The sequence below is a fragment of the Felis catus genome, chromosome B1, assembly GCF_018350175.1.
Source record: "Felis catus isolate Fca126 chromosome B1, F.catus_Fca126_mat1.0, whole genome shotgun sequence".
NCBI lineage: Eukaryota > Metazoa > Chordata > Mammalia > Carnivora > Felidae > Felis > Felis catus.
The window spans coordinates 32,540,564-32,561,360 of record NC_058371.1 but is presented as its reverse complement, the minus strand read 5'-3'; the positions used below and the strand labels follow the sequence as shown (position 1 = coordinate 32,561,360).

Genomic DNA, 20,797 nt, shown 5'->3' with positions numbered 1-20,797 from the left:
TGGTCTGTTCGTTTCATCTGCCCGTTTGTACTTAATGGTAACACTTAAAGGAAATTAATATTCCAATTTTGTAAACTTCCAAGATACTCATGCAAAATTTACTTTAAAATCTATTACTGTATTGTAATTAGAAATACTGCTTACCTTTTCCATTTTGAATTTTTTTTCTCTGCAAACAGTATTTACTATTATACAAATAATAGCTGCTGAAAGATTCTAGGATATGTACTTTAGATAAGAAATGTAGCCTAATTTTTTATCTACCCATTCATTATCTATAGAAGGTCAAGAAAATTGTAAAGTGCCAGCCTTTCTAAATGTCAGGAAGAGGAAGAGAGTTACTTTTGGAGAGGATCTAAGCCCTGAGGTGTTTGATGAGTCTTTGCCAGCAAATACTCCGTTGCGTAAAGGAGGAACACCCGTTCGCAAAAAGGATTTGAGTAATGTCAGTCCCCTGCCACTCGAGCAATCACCAGTTCCTGCACAGTTATCACAACCAGATTTTGATGACAAGGGAGAGAATCTTGTAAGTGTGAAAAGTGTGGAGCAAACTTGTTTATATTTTCATCAGACCTCACCTGTTTTGTGTGAACAGTAATTATGCTTTGAAATCATGAAATGGACTAGATGATGTGTCATGGTATCATTTAATGCACTTGTATAGGTAGGTTCCCCCCCCACCGCCCTGCCCTGCCCTGCCCCATCCTGTGCTCATCCCGACAAGTGCATGCGTTATTCCCTGCTCTCTCCTACTTGCAGGGTTCCTTGTACATAGAATGTTTCGTGGAGCTGAAATACTGTGGACTGTAGGATGTACTGTTGCTTTATGTATCACCAGGAGAGAAGGCTAGACCGTAAGCTCTGACGCCCCATGAATTTGTAAGATGCGCTCAGATTTCAGAGGAGGAAAGATGTGAAAGAGCACCAGTCTTAGAACTGATATGCTGTAAATATACACTTGTTTCCTTCAGATGAATTTCTGTAGGGAGAATTACTGGATGAAAGAAGAGGAATGCGTTTCACCTTTTTGATACATATTGGTGAACATCCAGAAAGTGTACCAGTCTGGACTCAATAGCAGTATAAATGGTTTTATTGTACCATACTTTGTAAACTCTGGGTATTAACTGTACTTTTTTTTAATAGCTTAATGGAAAAAGATGACTTGAAAACTTCTAGTTTTTACTAGTGAGGTGTGAACATTTTTCATACGTTTGTGAACCATTTGAATTTCTTCTCTAGAGAATTGCCTGTTTTTATATTGGGACCATCATTCATTCTCTCCCTGGCCTATTACACTTTGAAATAAGAATACTCCACTCTCAGCCAAGATGGAGTCAAAGGGACCTAATTTATGTTTTCATGAGAAACAACTAAAAGAAACCCCCCCCCCCAGAAAACCCACAAAACAGTGGTTCTCAGACATTGAACATCAGGAAGCATAGGATAGTAATCCCTGAGAGAGGGTAACAAGTGAGGCAAGCTGTACGAGAGCCCCAATTTACTGCCTGGGCTGGACTGCCAGGCCACTGCACAGGAAGGGCTTACCTTGGCGGAGTCTCTGTGAGTTGAGGGGATGGGAGTTAGGGTCTGGGAAAGTGTAGGAGGCTAGAGCTTATAGCAGAGTACCAGAGAGGAGAGAGCTTCACAGAGAGCTTTGGAGATCTGCAAAGGGTCTCACTTGAATCTGTAGCTGAGCACTGGTCACCATGAACTTGTAAGTAAACTGCCCGAGGCCAGGGAAATGACTACCCAGATGGAACAGAGGGAACAATCCCTAGGGTTCACAGAGGGGCAGTAGTAGTGTTCTCAGCAACACTAGGTGCTAGAACACTAGGTGGTAGAAAAACCTTAATAATTCACAGCACATCAGATACTCAGGAGAGTATTGCCTCACTAGTAGAACAGAATTAGATTAAAAGCCTAGCAGAGTTTAAAAGCTTTGAAAGGATACCACTTTTCTGCAAGTAACTTTACTGCATTGTCTAACAAAGCTCAAGAATAGCAAAACTATCCAGTGTCAAACAGTGTTACATTCACAATGTCTGACATTCAATTAAAAACTAATAGACGTGTAAGAAAAGGTGCCCCCATAATAAAGAGGAAAATCAATCAATAAAAGTAGACCCGGAAATTATACATATGGTAGAATTTATAGACGGAGGCATTGAAAGTTTTTTTAATCTATCTTTCCTATGTTCAAGGAGGTGCAGGAAAGATTGAGCTTGTTAAGAACATGAAATATAGAAAAGATCCAACTTGAACTCTGAAAATTATAATCTTTGGGAAGAAAATTAGGTTGAATGAGATTAATAGCACATTAGAGACTGCAAAAGAAAAGATTACCAAACTTAAAGGTACAACAATAGAAATTATTTTGCATGAAAGAATAAAAATGACTGAGCAAAAGTGAGCAGTTGGTAAGCTGGGTCAACTTTAGGTGGCATAATATACATGTAATTAGAGTCCCAAAGGAGAGGAGAGATCAGACAGAACAGGAAAAAAAAAAAAAGTTTGAAACATAATGATGGAAAATTTTCCAATTTGATAAAATGATAAACTCACAGATCCTGAAGTCTAGCAAATTCCCAGCACAGGAAACATGGAATAGTATGCAGAGACACATCATTGCTTAGAATCAGTGATATATGGCCTGCAAGGAACCAGAGTAAAAAGACACATGACATAAAAGACAACAATATGAGAGGCAGTAGAACTCTCATTAGAAACTGTGCAAGCCAGAAGACAACACAGCAGCATCTTTTGAAGACGTACTTAGTTACTTGGAGCAAAAAGCCAAATAACGGCAACAACAAAAACTTGTCAACCTAGAATTCTATATCCAGTGAAACTATATTTCAAAACAAAGGTGAAGAACAGGCTTTTTCAAACATATGGAAGCTGAGAGAATTCATTATTGTAGCAGGGTAGCATTAGGGAAGTCCCTTCATCAGGAAGAGAATGGTTCCAGATGGAAATCTAGCAAAGGAATGAAGAGCATTGAAAATGCTATAAACACGTGGGTGAATGTAGCACACTTTAATCTCTATAAAAAATTGTTTAAGGCAAGAATAACTAGTGTATTGTTTGGTTTATAACCTAGTTAGTGAAATATACAACAAAAGTAACATGGTATGGAAGCTGGGAGGGGTTTTTAACCTGTACGCAAAGTGGTGTAAGTTAAAGATGAAACCCTAAACCCTGTAAACCCTCAACAACAAACAAAACAACAACAAGAATGTATGGGATGCACCTAAAGCAGGCTTTGAGGGGAATAAAGCCTGTATTTCAACATAAAGAGACAGATTGGTGATCTCAACTTCCACTTTAAGAAACTGACAAAAGCAATTAAAGCCAAAGTAAGCAGAAGGACTTAATAAAGATAAATGCAGAACTCAGTGAAGTAAAAAAGAAAAGCAATAGAGAAAAGTCATTGAAATAAAAAGATTATGCCTTAATACAATAATATGAGTAAACTTGTAATCAGACTGTTCAGGGAAAAGGGAAGATACTCCAACTACCAATATAAGGAATGAGCGGTGACTATACATTCTAACAGGTATTATTAGAAGGTTCATACAGATAAAAGGATAATCAGGAGTATTATGAAAAACTTACTGCCAATAAGTTCAACAATTTAGATAAACTAGACCTATGTCTTGAAAAACACAAACTACCCAGTCTCACTTGAGAAGAAATCCCTTACCTCATCCTCCCTATATCAACTGAAGAAATTGCAGTTGTAGTCAGAACCTTCCCACGTAGAAAACTGCGTGTCCAGATGATTTTGCTACTAAATTCTACCAGACACTTAAGGAAGACCTCATTCTGCAGACTCTTTCAAACAAATTGAGGAGGTGGGAGTAATTCCCAGTTCATTAATGTCAGCATTAACCTGACACCGTAGTCAGACATTATCTTTTTATTTTTGATTTTTTTCAGTTTTCAGAATTTTTAGGAACAACTATTTAAAAACACTAGTCATGACTCCATGAATTAAATGTGTATTCATTAAATGTAAACATTCCATTCTTTTTTTTCCTTTTAAATATGTATTTCATAATCAGACATTTTTAAGAACACTATAATCCAGTATCCTCATGAACATAATACATAGAGATACTACATCATGACCAAGTGAGATTTAACCCAGAGATGCAAAGTTGGTTTAATATTTGAAAAACAAGCTGTAATGCACCACATTAAACTAGGAAAAGCCACATGGTCATTTCTAGGGAAAACAAAAAAAACCTCTATGCCAAACTAATGATTAAAGACAAGTTTCTTCAAAGTCACAAGTTTTTTTCTATGAGAAACCAACAGCTACCATCATACTAGCAATGTGGTTCTGCATTTATAGTGTCATTTTCTCTGAATTTCCCCTGAATAATATTGAAATGTTAGGTTGTGTTTATTAATGGAATGCCCTATTTATTTTAAAGTTAAGATGTGTGATTTTAAATAAACCAAAGAGTAACTTGTTAGTGGATCGTTATGGCTACTTTCACTTGATGTTTTATTTTTATTTGTTGGATTGTAGTTAATAAACATAGTTTCATTAAAGATTGATAAATATTATAAAATGTGTTTATATCCAATATCTTTGTTTGCTTTGACTTTTTCTCTTTTATTGATTTCTCATCTTTATGATTATTACAATTCCACCTACAAAAGTCCTTATTTTCTTTTGGGCACATACGTCCACTGAATTTAAGGATGCCTAACTTCTGCTCTTGTTTTTCTTTGTTCAGGAAAACATAGAACCTCTTCAGGTGTCATTTGCCGTTCTGAGTCCTCTTAATAAGTCTTCAATCTCTGAGACTCTTTCAGGTAGTAACTTTTTTTTTAATCTTATAATCATACAAGTGTCATTTTCAGTATGTGTCAATATGAAACTAAATCTCCTTAATTCATTTAAAAATTTTTATTTTTATTATAATAATGCATGTTTGGTTTAAAAAACCAAATAGTATTGGGGCACCTGGGTGGCTCAGTGAGTTAAGCATCTGACTTCAGCTCAGGTCACGATCCCACAGTTTGTGAGTTCGAGCCCCATGTTGGGCTCTGTGCTGACAGCTCAGGGCCTGGAGCCTGCTTCTGATTCTGTGTCTCCCTCTCTCTCTGCCCCTCCCCTGCTTGTGCTCTGTCTCTCCAAAAAAAATAAATAAATAAACATTAAAAAAATAAAAAAAAAATAGTACAGAAAAGCTTATAAGAAGCCTCTTGCCCATCCAAGTCTCATACCTTTTAATCACCCACATTGAACCTCCATAGATAGGTAGTGCCATTTTTCAAGTCACTGCAGGCAGTGGAGTTGCCCTCTCAAGTCTTAATTATCAGTAGTAGGCTTCTTTTGTTGAGTGATCCGGATCGTATGGGTCTTTTTTCAGTATCCAGACCTGTTCACCAACATTAACTTGGCCTTTTGGACACATGCACTTTTCTTTTTTTTTTTTTATTTTTTTTATTTTTTTTTTTTTTCAACGTTTATTTATTTTTGGGACAGAGAGAGACAGAACATGAACGGGGGAGGGGCAGAGAGAGAGGGAGACACAGAATCAGAAACAGGCTCCAGGCTCTGAGCCATCAGCCCAGAGCCCGACGTGGGGCTCGAACTCCCGGACCGCAAGATCGTGACCTGGCTGAAGTCGGACGCTTAACCGACTGCGCCACCCAGGCGCCCCACACATGCACTTTTCAAGGTCTCTGGCTTTTTTATGATCATGATAAGGCAAACCGGGACTTAGATGACAAATGTTATGGGAAAAGCACTTAGGATGGGAACCATTATTCGTGTTTCTCCCCCTTGATCAAAGTCCTTTAGTGGCTTCTCATTACCTAGACAACACGAACCAGATTCATTGGTGCAGAATCCCAGACCTGTAGTGCGAACTTAGAGCTAAGCTTGGAAGCATAGTCTATCATATTCTAAAGACTGTGCTCTTTAACACACATTATACTTCCTTTCATTTACACCATTTAAAAGTGGTCAAATGAAAAATTACTTGAATTTTGTAAATTACAATAGTTATTTTCAGGATCATCTTAATGCCCTTCATTGCAATTTTATTGTACAAAATGTAGCTTGGGATAAATGGATGCTATCAGTGAAAATATGGTATTTCCTATAATATGATTTAATCTGTTATCTTAGGGTAATATGCTGTCTGTGGAAAGTGGTGACGGTTTCTGGGTGTTGAGGGAACTTAAAATTTTAAAGCATGTTTTTGAATCTCAAAATTTATTCTTGGTAATTATTTATGCTTAGATACTATGTTATGCTAAAAGCAAAGGTGGGTATCCATAAGAGTACCCAGCGTATCCAGAAAATTACGGCTCTTAGGACTTTATGTTAAGCTACCCTAATTTTGCTTGTGTCTTACTCATCAGGCATTGATACCTTTAGTTCTTCAAATAACCATGAGAAAACAGCCTCCCATAAAGTTGGTAGAATCACACGAGCCTCTAACCGAAGAAGTGTAAGTGTTTGTATTTGGCACAGTATATTTGTTTTTAAATCTTACTATAGATTTTTTGTTTTTATGGTCAAATTACTATGGGTAAAATCTTGATTTGATTGCAGTCATTAACAGTTAATACCTACGTAGCATATCACCACGGTAATGCTCTTTTTCTGATTTGCTTTTAATTTTATTAGAAGAAAAATACAGTAAAACAAGATGCTATCAGAATTTGTGTTATGTGGAAGGTAATCTGTTTGGAATGTTTCTTTAGGATCTGTGTGGTTTTATGAATTTTATTGAGGTACACAGTGGAGAAGAGTAGCGTGTAAATAATAGAGCCAGAAAATGGCATAATTGTACCTTTTTACAAAAATATTTCATTTTGGTTTTTAACACTGGGTTTTAACACTTTCTAGTAGGAGCATAACTCCCATTGAATGTGTGTCTTTTCCTATTTTATTATATAATTAGGTGAAGTTGCATTTTTATTTAAATTCGTAAATATATAATATTACCATTATAGGGCTTTTCGCTGATACTGTTGGGTGATAAAGCCAGAATTCAAATTTAGATAATCTAAATGCATATTTCCCCTCATAACTCAACAGCAGTTAGCTGCTAAATTGTAGATGCTTAATACATATTTGGTAAATAGGTAAATCAACTAATCTTAAACTTTTTTTCTTCCTTAATGGGCAGAATGCATATGCTTCTTCGGGTCTGTGTTTAATAAGATCAGAAATTGGTAATTCCTATTCTCCCCCATGTGAGTTTAAGCTGGTTAAAATGCTTCTAATGGAATTTGTGAATTAAGAGGAACTGGGATATAAAACGGTAGAAGTAGTGTGGGAGGAAAAATAAATGTGGAAAACATATCACAATGTAACTGTTTTATGGTTATCCCTACTTTAAATTTTTTTATAGCAATTGATCACTTTTGCAGAAGAGGAGGTTTGCAACTTACTTCATACAGAAGCTCAGCCCTGTAAAGAAAAGAAAATTAATAGGAGGAGATCTCAGGAAAGCAAGCACACAGAAAGAGTGCGTCCTAAAAAGAACCAAGTAAGTGTGTGTTTAAAGACATAATAAGAGTAGAAGTGGTACGTTTCTTTGTTGTATGGTTAGGAAAGCATGGAAAGAAATTTTTTTCCAGTTAACATTGGACCGAGAGTATTAAAATCACCACAGAGTAGAAAGGACCATAAGCAATTATGTACTCAGTTATAATTACCCGAAGACCGTTTTTGTATCTTCGTCGTTGTGTTACGTACATTAGCCCAGTAAAACGTTGGCACTCAGGTGTTGATTTTTCCCTTTGAATCTGATCCAACCTCAGCCTTTGAGGGGATTCGTCCAATTTCTTAGACAAAGGTGAGTGGACCATCTGCCACTTGTGTGGCTTTGCTTCTGCCAGTGGCTGGCTCCATCTCTTCCCCATGTTTAAGGAAGAATTGAGAAACTGGCTCTGTGTCTTTCTCAACACTTCAAAGCCTGTGCTGGCTCAGGTGACTTCACTGTCTCATCAGGGATAGCGAGTGCAGCACCTTAACCCAGTCGCCAGACCCCTTTCACGTGGGTGATCCGGACCTTCCTCTGCCACACCCCGCCCGCAGCTTGCTGGCACCCTTCCCACTTCCAGTAGTGCATGTTCTATGTCCCGTTCCCTGACCCCCGGCTGCCGGCGCATCCCGCCTCCTCATTCCCTTTCTCACATCCCTCGTCCAGTATCAGCGGTCTTCTGGCCCCTCTGTGTGCCCTCCAGCAGGCAGGCATCCCGTCATCTCCTGTGTTTCCTGTTCGCCCCAAACTGCGTGAGCTGTTTCACCAGCTCTTGTCAGTAACCTCAGTTCTCTGACCCTTTTCATTCCATTTCAACTCTGGATTAATCCATTATCCCCTCTCCCATCTAACACTGCTGCTGGAGAGACCCACACAGGTGCTCCTAAGGTAGAGTCATAGTTCCACGTGTTACCTGAAGTCTGGTGTATCATTTTCTACCTCTTCCCTTTAAGTATTTTCCCGAGATATTGAGTAGCTTAGTAAGTAAAATCTGGAACAACCTGCCACTTCAGCAGCGTTTGACATAATTGAGAGCGGCCTTTACAGTCTCTGTTAAAGGTTTATTTTCTTTCACCCACCCTTAGTTTGTATTCCCTAGAGTTCTACTCTTTGCCCTTCCAAATTGTATATTTTCTGGGTGATGTCCTAGGCAGCATGGTTGGTGCCTCCCAAATCTTTCTGATCTAGAAACATGTTGAGCAGCCTACTAGACTTCTCTTCTTAAACCATCCTGTAAGCACCTGCACTATCCACTTTTTGAAAACTAAAGTAACTCGCCAATATTACCCCAGCATCCTCCCCCTGCAAAACAGTCAGTAAACTTCCATCCCGTTCCATTCAACAAAAACTGGCTTAAACACGGCCCAAACATCTGCCATTTAGGAAAGCCAGGAAAAACTGGAAGTTTTCCTGGCTCAGTCCCTCTTTTAGGTCACACTCCATTGAGAGATCCCCTTGCTGAAAAAAATAAACCTAAGTTCATAAATATGCATATACATCTTATATTATTGCATCAGAAATTGATTTTCTTCATACTCTTTAAAAAGCACTGTTACAAAGAATGTACGCATACTTCTTCACATAAAATCAATAGTCAGAAAGTTCAAGGAGGGTTGAGCGGTAAAGTTTGTTTCAACCCCTCTCGGGACCCCACAGAATCAAAATAATTGATAGAATCAAAAGACTAGACTCAGAATAGCAGTGAGAAGAGGAAGGGAGGAGGGATATTACCCAACAGATGACAGCCTTCAGTGAATCTCTAGAAGACAGTGGATGATGGCACACTGACAGAAGAAAGAGGTAAAGTTACAGCCCAGAATGTGCTCAGAGGGAGCCAGAGAGCCATTAGGAGCCAGCTTGCCCATAGGGATCCCAGAAGACTCTGGGCCCAGTAAACAGAGTGGTGGCAAGAGTGGGAAACAGTAATGGAGACAGTCTGCACCAGTTAGCACCTCACCGCCTTCTCCCTCCTTGTTCTCCCATCCCAGGCTCCGAGCTGTCAGCACAGAGCCTGACACGGGGCTCAAACTCACGGACCATGAGGTCATGCATAACCTGAGCCGGAGTCAGATGCTTAACCCACTGAGCCAAGTGCCCCTCATTTGGCTTTTTATTTATTTATTTTTGTTTTCAAGTTTATTTATTTATTTATTTATTGTGAGCCAATTTGACAATAAATTATATTTAAAAAAAAAAAAAAAAGTATGTTTTCTAGTGCTAGGAATCCTCTACAGGAGGCGCCCCAGGAGAGGAATATGAGTTGTCCTTGGCAGAGCAATGAAAAACGTTTACACAGTGATAACGTAAATGCTATTTGTTTTCAACTAAGGGCAAAGCTTTAAGAACTTGATTGTCATGCAAGGCGATGATCCAAATGTAGCTACTAGCAGAAGGTGAGAAAGCGGGTAGAGAAGGTGGAAATGAGGGCATTAACATTACAGTAGAGGGGTTAACCCTGCAGGTTCTGGAGCAGACAACCTGGGCTCTAAATTCTGGCTTGACCACTTCCCACCAGTGGAATGGCGGGAAAGATTCTTGATTTCTCTGTTGGTTTTAAAATAAAGGTAAGAACGGTACATCATTTGTGAGCTGCTTGTGTGCGTTTAGTGAGTTAATACGTGTAAAATGCTTAGAACAGTGCCTGGCCATAGCAAGCACTATGGCTGTTAAAATCAAATTCAGAACCTTGTGAGGCAAAATTTGAATTGGAAGTATCAGTTTGGACTCATGTCTTTTTTCTTTTCAAAAGACTTCCTGGCAGTGAGCACCTCTGACACCTAGATTGCCCTTTCTTTTCATCTCTTTTCTCTTCCTTCCTCTCTGTCTCTGTCTCTGTCTCTGTCTCAACCTCCCTTTCTCTCTCTTTCCCTTCCTTAGTTCCTTCCTTCTTAGCAGGGGAAGGGGCAGAGAGAGAGAGAATCTTTAAGCTGGCTCCATGCCCCGCCCAGAGCTGGACTCAGGGCTTGATCCTATGACCCTGAGATCATGACCTGAGCTGAAATCAGCAGTCGAAAGCTTAACTCACTGAGCCACTCAGGCACCCCTGGATTGCCTTTTTTTTCTTCATGTTTATTCATTTGTGAGAGACAGAGACAGGGCGGGAGCTGGTAGGGGGCGGGGGAGAGGTGGAGGGCAGAGAGAGAGGGAGACACGGAATCTGAAGCAGGTTCCAGGCTCTGAGCTGTCAGCACAGAGCCCGATGCAGGGCTTGAACTCACGGACCGTGAGATCATGACCTGAGCTGAAGTCAGACACTTAACCGACTGAGCCACCCAGGTGCCCCCCTAGATTGGCATTCCTTAATACCATTTTCAGCTAAAATTGATCAAGTGAAATGGCTGCTTTCAGATTTCTAAACAGCACTTGTAGGAAATGAGCCTGGGTCTGTACCAGTGTCCAACGAAGGAAGCTTAAACCACTGGGGCCACGAGAAAGGACATCAGACTGTCTCAAAGGGGCTCCACTGACCAAAAGTGGGACAGTGTGACTATCAGACAAAAATTGCGGTGGATTGAAACACTTCAAATCTGAAAAAAACACTTCATAATAGTTAAAAAATCTCAAAAGTCACCTTGGAAGCTGTCTAGGACACCCACTCCTTTTTGTGAAAACTGGAAAATAAGTTCAGGTGAACAAATAGTTGATGAGGTAAAGTTATTTATAGGAGAATTTCTACCATTAGATAAAAACACATTCGTGAAAGTTGTTAATCATTAGATGGAAGTCTGATGCAGGGGCATAATGGGTGCATTGGACTAAACACCTGAGCCCACTGGTCAATCACAGTGTCACAGGGGAGAGAATATGGGCCTTCCAGTGCAATGAGGAAGTCTAGAAGTATCCATGAGATGCTCTTTTCAAAAAACAAAACAAAAAAACAAAGCTGAATCTAATCAAGCCTAGATCTATCTAATGACCAATTTTTTAGGAAGTATAGGAGATAGAGGAAACTCAAGACACCATGATTGCAGTCAACCAAATCCAGAGTTTGGCCAAGTCTACCAGACCAATGCCTCAGCTTATTCATCAAATAAATGGCAAGGGAAGAAAGAAAGAACCATAGATTAAAAGAGATCCGTCAACAAAGCAAATGTGTGAAGACCTTTTGGGGATCCTGATTTGAACAGTTGTAAGAAGACATTTCTGGGCCAATTAGAGGAATTTGATCTCCGAGGAAATGAAATATTAGGGAAAATTGTTGTCTTTGTTCTTTGTGTTTCAGCTGTTTGTTTTGAGATCATTTTAGATATTTATACTGTTGTCACAAGAATTACGGAGATCTCCCAAGTACCTTCTGCCCAGTTTTCCCCAATGACCACATGTATAACTTGTGCAGTGTCACGTAGGAAAGTATCAACCCAGTCAAGATACAGAGGATTTCCATCACTACAGGGATCTCTTCTTGCCATTTTGTAGTTCTGTCTACTTCCCCCGTCTTGACTGGCAATTGCTAATCTGTTCTCCATGTCTGTAAGTTTGTCAGTTTGGTAATGTTATGTAAATGTAATCACACTCTATGTAACTTCTTGGGACTGGCTTTGTTTTTTCACTCAGCACAATTCTCTGGAGATTTGTCCAGGTTGTTGTGTGTATGAGCCCTTTATTGCCGAATGGTAGTTGTTATTATTTAAAAAGTAATCCTTTTGCAATATATACATATATCGTCATTACATAGTATACCTTAAACTTACATGTTTTGTGTCAGTTATGTCTTAAAAAGTTGGGGGGGTGTGGTAAAATTGCATTGTAAAAGGAAAATGTCAACAATAAAATACAATGCTAGGTAATCAAAGACTTCACTTTATTATGGGAAAAAAAAAGGGAGCTCTTATCTCTTGCAGATACTATAGGATTTTCAGATGAAATGAGGTAATGTGTGGGATTTGCTTTAAAAGGATCTGAGGGAAGGGGATTATAAATGAATCCTGATACCTGTTAGTAATTGTTGAAGGTAGATGATGGGTACATGGGGTTCAATATACTGTTCTCTCTACCTGTTGTGTGTTTGAAACTTTCCATTATAGGAAGTTAAAAACAGCAGGAGCCTCTTATTTAGAAAGATGGAGCTAGCCGTAAGAACTAAAAATGGAACCAATAAGTAAACAACAGGGATAAGGAAGCATGTGCTTCTCATCATAAGCTTTCCTGTACAATTTGATTTGTTGCCGTGTACGTGAATTCTGTATACTTTTGATTTAAAAAAATTGTTTTAAGTTTATTTGGTTTTTTTTGTTTTTTTTTTTTAAATTTTTTTTCAACGTTTATTTATTTTTGGGACAGAGAGAGACAGAGCATGAACGGGGGAGGAGCAGAGAGAGAGGGAGACACAGAATCGGAAACAGGCTCCAGGCTCTGTGCCATCAGCCCAGAGCCCGATGCGGGGCTCGAACTCACGGACCGCGAGATCGTGACCTGGCTGAAGTCGGACGCTTCACCGACTGCGCCACCCAGGCGCCCCTATTTATTTGTTTTGAAGAGAAAGAGACAGCGCAAGTGGTGGAGGGGTGGGGGGGGGAGAATCCCAAGCAGGCTTCACAGCACTGTCATTGTAGAGCCCAGTGTGGAGCCCGAACCCACGAAACCGTGAGATCGTGACCTGAATGGAAACCAAGAGTCAGACATTTAACTGACTGGGCTACTACTCAGGCACCCTATATATACTTTTTAAATGTTTATTTTTGAGAGGGAGAGAGAGAGAGAATATCTAAAACAGGCTGTGTGCTGTTGGTGCAGAGCCCAACGCGGGGCTCGAACTCACAAACCATGGGATCGTGACTTGAGCTGAAATCAAGAGTTGGATGCTTAACCGACTGAGCCACCCAGGTGCCCCATGAATTATTGTTATTATTTTTTAATTTTTATGTATTCATTTTTATATCATTTATTGTCAAGTGAGCTAACATACAGTGTATACAGTGCGCTCTTGGCTTTGGGAGTAGATTCCTGTGATTCATCACCTACAATACCCAGTGCTTACATGCCTTCCTCAATGCCCATCACCCATTTTCCCCATCTCCCCAACCCCCTACCCCATTATCCCTCAATTTGTTCTCTGTATAAGAGTCTCTTATGGTTTGCCTCTCTCTCTGTAACTGTTTTTTTCTTTCTCTTCTCCCATGGTCTTTTGTTAAGTTTCTCAATTTCCACATATGACTGGAAACACGTGTCTCTTTCTCTGACTGACTTCTTTCACTTAGCATAATACCCTCCAGTTCCATCTACATCCTTGGAAATGGCAAGATTTCCTTTTTTTTCATTGCCAAGTAGTACTCCATTATATATATGTACATACCACATCTTTTTTTCCAAATAATGTTTAGCTTTGAAGGAGACAGAGCGTGAGCGGGGGAGGGGCAGAGAGAGAGGGAGACAGAATCTCAGGCAGGCTCCAGGCTCCAAGCTGTCAGCACAGAGCCCTACACGGGGCTCAAACTCACAAACTGCTAGATCATGACCTGGGCCAAAGTCCGATGCTCAACTGAACTGAGCCACCCAGACGCCCCTATATACCACATCTTAACCCGTTCATCAGTGAGTGGACATTTGGACTCTTTCCATACTTTGGCTATTGTCGATAGCGCTGCTGTAAACGTTGGGATGCATGTGCCCCTCTGAATCAGCATTTTTGCATTCTTTGGATAAATTCCTAGTAGTGCTATTGCTGGGTCGTAGCCCATGAATTCTTTTCAAATAATTTTAAAGCTACTCACAGGAAGCAACTTAAGTACCTGTGCAAATAGTAAGTTTCTGCTTCCATATCGAGACCTCCTTTACTATCTGAGACGAAATACTGGTGATTCTAAAGTAAACGAAGTCACTTTGGGGGTCCATACCTTCAGTTGTCCTTTATCTGTTTCAAGTCATAAACCATCCTGTTTGCACATTAATGTCTTCCCTAAAATTCCAGCCACAGGTGACTTCGCTGTTACCGTATAAGCAAGGCTTTTGTATTGGAGTAAAATTGAATTTTGTTACGGTTCCAGCCTCTGCAGGTAAGCTAGGCAGTGCTAGACGTGTGTCCCCGACAGAGCACAGGTTCTTTAGCCTTTAGTCCCGTCTTTGGGCGCTGCTCCTCTCTTGGCCCGTGACCATGAGAAAGCTATCATCACGTGTAGCAAATTTCACGAAGTTTACCTATACCTTTTCTTCTACATTTATTCATTCATTTGTTCATACCTGTTTGTTGGGAAGTCGTTACGTGTCAGGCAGCGTTGCAGGGACTGAAGACATTTTATGTAGACAGAGATGGCCCAAATCCTGCCAACGGGGTATTTTTTGTACCTATGAATCAGAAACTGTTCTAGAGGTCATAACCAGGTGACATTGACTGTAGCGTATTCACTGACTGTGTAAGGCCTGTGTCTGTCACACTGTAATACCAAGCATAATTTGATACTAAAAATATTTTCCCCCGTGTCAATTCTCTTCATACCAGGAAGGAATTTAAAAGACCAAGAATGGCTGACGCATAGCTCTTTTCTGTGTATGGATCAAGCCTTATTTTAACCATTTCATTTATGTTAACTCAGCGCTCACCACAGCTTTCTGTGGCTCCCGTTTTGCAGAGGAGAATGAGGTACAGAGAGGTGGGGTGACTTGCCTAAGATCATAGGGCAGGCAGGTGGCAACGTCAGGCATCCGGCACCGAAGGCCATCTGTTCTCTTTTGCAGTTCCTCTGTGGAGCCCGCGATTTTTCTCCTGGTTTCCACATCCACTGACCAAGCTTTCATTTCCCCAACTGTCCCATGGAATGTCGACAGATGTTCCATAGAAATAAATTTTCCGTGGAAAAATAGTTAACCCGGTATTTTCCTGATGTGTATAGAGATCATTTATACTGAGGGACTTCTCAGAGAATTTAATGGTAGATATATATTGCAAATCACCAAGAGGAACATTTATCTTGTGCAGTTCTAAAATTATTTTTCCATGGAATGTTTTGTTTTTACAGGATATCTATAGATCTCTCAAGGAACATGCAGTTCTGTGCCATTTTTGTACTCTTGAATATCATCCATCACATCATTAGTTTCTATATTTTCACCCAAATGATCTTTCTTTAAATGTAAAATCGAATGTTGTCACTCCCTGAGTCACTGTGCAGTTAGCTTTCATTGTTTTTGGGCTCCTACTCATTGCATACAAGGGCCTTGCCTGCTTTGTGGAGCAGTGTTAAGCCTTCTGGAGGCCAGGGACCCATCTCAGTCCATATAGAGTCTGACATCGTGTATATGTATCAATAATAGTTACTTGCTGTTCGATGGTGAGCCCCCTAAAGACCACATCCTGTTTTTGTATCTTCTACCTAGCAAGTCATTACCTGCACAGAGTGGTTTCTCAATAAATGTTTCAATGGATTCCATTTTCTGGACGCTTTAATTGCTAAAAACACATTTCTTATGTTAACCTAAAGTCTGGTTCTCTCCAATATGATCGCATTGAGTGTATTTCTGTTTGCTCATGCTAATCTATTATTTCAACACAGTGTTTGAGTTTCCCTGAGGTCTTCTCCATGTGAAGCTTTTTTTTTTTTTTTAACAGAGAACATTAATTCTCACTTGCTAATATGGCAGTCAAAACTGACTTCAGTACTGCATTCCGGATATTATTAGAACAGTTTTAATTTGTATAGAAACCCACGTGTTTTCCACCAGTTATTACCATTCCTTTGTCCCTCTTCTTCTACTTATGCTTGTTAAAACCCATCTTATTTTTGACCTATTCATTTTTTAATGTTTTTTTATTATTTATTTTGAGAGAGAGAGCAAGTCGGGGAGGGGCAGAGAGAGGAGGAGACAGAATCCCAAGCAGGCCCCCACACTGTCAGTGCAGAGTCCAATATGGGGCTCGAACTCATGAAGTGTGAGTTCGTGACCTGAGCCAAAACCAAGAGTAGGACTTTAAACCGATTGAGCCACCCAGGCACCCCTTGACCTATTCATTTTAATCTTGATTATTAATGTTTGAAGCAGCTCAGCCAGCTTTGTGTTATCTTTCACTTTTATGTAACCTTTCTGTACATAACTATTGTTTCTTCATCTAAGCGTGTGAGCAGAAAACAGCCCCTCATAGGTTCTAGTAGATAAGTCGTTCTAGGCTAATCCTGAGTCATCCTACGATAGCCTAGCTACACCTATCTCCTGTCTTAAGTCTGTCAACTCGATAGCATCTAATCTTTTACTTACCCAGAACTTACTTGGGCAAATGTTTTATGGAAACGTAGACCGTTAGTTATCATATAGTTTGTAAATTGAGTTCTTTATATTTTATTTGACTTTGTGTAAGCTACCGAGCCCTCAACGCCTGACTCAGATTTCTAAAATTTTCAACGGAATAACTGGTCTCAAGTTTTTCTGTAAAAATTAAAGGCTCAAAATTGTATACGGCGTGACATCTTTCTCAATTACTGCGTCTTATTCACAGGCTTTAAAAAGTTGCAGAAAGAAGAAAGCAAAGGGAAAGAAAAATATTCAAAAGTCTTTATACGGGGAAAGAGACATCGCTTCCAAGAAGCCGCTCCTAAGTCCTATTCCCGAGCTGCCTGAGGTCTCGGAGATGACGCCTTCCGCCCCAGGCGCCGGAACGATGCGTTCAGGTATCTTGTTCTTTTCCTGTTTAGGTTTTATCCTCTCCACCACCTTGTCCCCCTTTTCCCATTCACTGTGTAAGGAGCATACAAATAAAAATAGCCACTTTCCCAGCGATTTTAAAAATCGCTGTCTTTGTCAGTCATCAGATATGTGTCGCCTGCATTCCATTTGCAGCGTACCTATAGGATTTATAATAGATTCAAGGATGAATAAGGTATATGCCACCCTAAGACTGTTGGCTTCTGCCTACTTTGGAACTTCAGGAAAGCACGGAAGTTAAACGGACACAGCTACCTCCAGCCCCAGCTCCTTGATGTGGTACATCCTGGGTCAGGGGTTGGCAACCCTACCTCTTTTTAATCTGGCCTAATGCTGCTCATCCTTTAAGATTTAGCCGTGCTGGCTGCTTTTCCAGGAAAGTTCTTTGTTCGCAGTACACCTTTACCATCTAGTGTATAATGTTCTGTCTGCCTCCCTCTCCTGCAAATTGCGGTCTCCTTGAGACTGAAAACTAAGTCTTATTTTCATTGTATCTCCAGTTCCTGACAGGAGTTTTCCCAAAGATGTTTAAATAATGACTGTTAGTATAGCTTTTCTGTCTAGAATCTTATTAGATCATTTCTTTTTAAAAATACCTGAAGCATTTTTTTTTTGTCTATAACCAGTGGTATCATGTGTTGAAAGGGTTGAAAGCAAATCTTCCCTCCCTCCCTGTCCCTTTTTCCCTGCCCCTTTCTCTCTCTTCCTCCCTCCCCCGCCTTTCTTCTCTAGTCTGTCAGTTTCATGAAAAAATACATCAACCTCAACTTTTAAAGTTGTAGAAAGAGCCCAACTGACATGATTTGGTTGCCACCGAGTGGACCCTACGATAATCTCTAGCTTCTGTGACCTGATGTTGAGTACCCATGTCCTGGATATATACCTTTTCAAATTGAAATACTTTTAGCTTTTTGGCTCAGCTGACGTTTTATAGATACTAACAGTTTTGAGTTTCGTTTAAAACATTTTTTACATTCATTTGGCTGGCCAATTAAAACCCTTACTCCCTGAGATAACAAGAGAGATGGCATCCAATAGTACTGAAGTTTAGAATACTGAAAGCCTGAATTTATTTCGGCTGTGTTCCATAGCTTTAAAACCTTGATGATGTTTTTCCACCTGTGTGATGTGTAACCCAATGCGCCACAAATGCAGGACACCCTCCACGTGGCATATCTTCCTGGAGGATGACTTTTAGTCGCACTGAGGTGGAAGGTAGAATACTGTAACAAACAGTGCTATTTGAGAGTACGGTGTTTTTATTAATTTTTTTAACACAGGGCATAAGACCTGAGTGTCTTTAAAAGTACCCTTCTAGCTAAATCCTCAACGCTCCCAAAATTCCAAGTTTTCTTTTCCCTCTCTTTCAAGGGAAACATTACTAGAAAAGTTTCAGAAGCATGGCGGTGCCCGTTTTCAGTAATTCATTTTTCGGGAAATGGGAAACATGGCCGCCTCATGCTAATTGACCTTGTAGTGTGGAAAGTACATTAGAATAGAGGAAGCGATTTGAGATACACTTCTCATTTTCATGGTCTGAGGTCATGTACTTTATTCACTCACGTATTAAATACATACTTTCTTAACCTGTGGCTTGGGGAAGAACTGAAAGAGAAAAAGCTTGATGCCAGATGGGGGCAGGTACAGTGTCGCATTTGTATGTCTTGCTAGTTTTGAAAGCTTAAAACACAGAATACAGTATGGCACCTGTTTGATTTGTCAACATTTATTTCCACTGTTACTTTTTCCCCCCCGACATGTAAACTTATTTCCACACCCCTAGATGATTTCGACTCCAGTGGTGAACTTCAAGAAGCAAAGCTTCCTCAAAGGAAGCCTCAGAAGCCAGATTTGCAGATGAGTCAAGGTTTTAATAAGTACGATCTGTCTGCACTCTGCAGCTCTCACACCAAACGTTCCTCGCAGCTTATTAACGCTACTTTAGAGCAAGATTTAGATATAAATACCGTAGAAGCTAGTAAACATAAAACTCTTCCAAGAGCGGAAATTAAGTCAGAAAGTGAAAATGACCTGAAAGCTGGCTCCGAGAATGAGAGCAGTCGTGTTTCCTGTGATTCTGTGACCGCAAAGGTCCCGGCATCCGATGATGCGGGATCCAGTATTATCCTGCCGTCCCGGGAATTGGCTGCCGCTGGCCAAAATGTGGAAAACCTTTTTCAGATCTTTAAAATTTCAGAAGATGTGAACATAAAGTATGAAAAGCAGGATGACTCTGTCATAGCTCCAGAAGGGAAACCGCCGACCACACGTGTAATGTCTGGCTTACAAAAAGACGTCTTCCTTGACAATATGAAAGAAAGTACACATCCGAGCGAGGGTTCGGGAAGCAGCTGCGCAGAGAGTGAAAGCACTGGTACGAACGGGGGAGGAAAGAAGCATAGAAGACGCTCTATGTGTTACTCTGGCGGCCAGAGTTTCGATTCGGAAAAAAACGGAAATCCCAAACCTCCCTACCTGGTGAGCAGCCCTGTAGAAATTGGTTTAGAAAATTCTGAACTCTATAAGGATTTATCTGACTCCATAGAGCAGACCTTTCAGAGAACGAGTAGGGAAACAAAAGTAAGACGGAGCACCAGGCTGCAGAAGGATCTGGAAGAGGAAGGGCTCGTCTGGATCTCACTTCCATTTCCTTCCGCTTCCTGCACTTCCCAAAGAATGAAAAGGAGAACAATATGCACAGTGGACAGCAGAGGCCTTGAAAGCGTGGCCCTCTGTAAAGACCCCAGGTCTTCTGGACACACCCCGAGCACGGCACCCCCCGGGTCGGGTAAAGACAGGGAGGGCTTGGCCGCCAGTGCGGCCAGTTTACCTGGGAGGAGGAGGAAGAGCTTGTGGACGTCCGCACCCGTGAACGCAAAAGGTCCCATTCTGGCAAAATGCTGCAAGAGAAGAAGCTCTCTCCCCCAGAGCCGAGAGAGCTCTCTAAGGGACGTCCAAGGAGTCGGGCACGTCGGGAACTAACGCGGTAACTGGCATTTCCTGAAGAACGTTCGGGGCCGCAGAGAAGGTAACCCCCCCCCCCCCCATGCTCAGAACATTTCTTTCACCCCGCCTCTCCTCCCCTGTTCAAAGTTTCAAATAAAATCATTTGACCTGAACCTCTCTGTAAGTAGAAGTAAGTGGGATTTCTTCATTCAAAAAGAAGACATTCTCTTAAATCTGTTCTTCTCTCCCCAAATAGCACATGTTGGCTGAAGGTTTCTCGCTAGTCCGTGTTGACTGTTTCTGTTGGGAAACAAAATTTGTCTCTTGAAATTGACTCATTGTGTCTAGATGAGAAGACCTGAAAAAACAGATTGATAAATGGAATTTTATGAAAATTGAAGGGTGATACAAGGTTAAAAACTGCCAGGAAATGAGAAAAGATGTGTTTTTAAAATGGTGCAGAAAAAGCTGGTTAAAAATCTTTATCCATTAGGGAAGATGGAAATCATAAGACTTTTTTGTTGGTTTAAAATTAAGAAGCTTTAATGACTTGCTTCGTCTATCTCAAATGAATATTTTTATATTAATAGGTTAACATCAAAATTGGAAAATTCATTTAGTAACCAGAATATTACAAGTCAAACATTATAAACTGAATTTATAGTCTATAAATAACTAAGGTGAAAATATTTTGTCTT

At 40.4% G+C, this 20,797-nt stretch overlaps 1 protein-coding gene across 10 annotated transcripts in view; it reads left to right on the top strand.

Moving 5' to 3' along the window:
* Nucleotides 1-20,272, top strand: part of CDCA2 (cell division cycle associated 2) — a 49,853-nt gene extending 29,581 nt beyond the window's left edge. For all 10 annotated transcript variants that reach the window (XM_045055366.1, XM_045055368.1, XM_045055369.1 and 7 more), the window contains 6 exons: nucleotides 282-526; nucleotides 4,752-4,830; nucleotides 6,391-6,479; nucleotides 7,389-7,526; nucleotides 16,948-17,119; nucleotides 18,937-20,272. In XM_045055366.1, coding sequence (XP_044911301.1) covers nucleotides 282-526; nucleotides 4,752-4,830; nucleotides 6,391-6,479; nucleotides 7,389-7,526; nucleotides 16,948-17,119; nucleotides 18,937-20,135 — 1,922 coding nt within the window. In that variant the 3' untranslated portion in view covers nucleotides 20,136-20,272. The remainder of the gene's footprint in view (nucleotides 1-281; nucleotides 527-4,751; nucleotides 4,831-6,390; nucleotides 6,480-7,388; nucleotides 7,527-16,947; nucleotides 17,120-18,936) is intronic.
* Nucleotides 20,273-20,797: the final 525 nt, after the last annotated feature.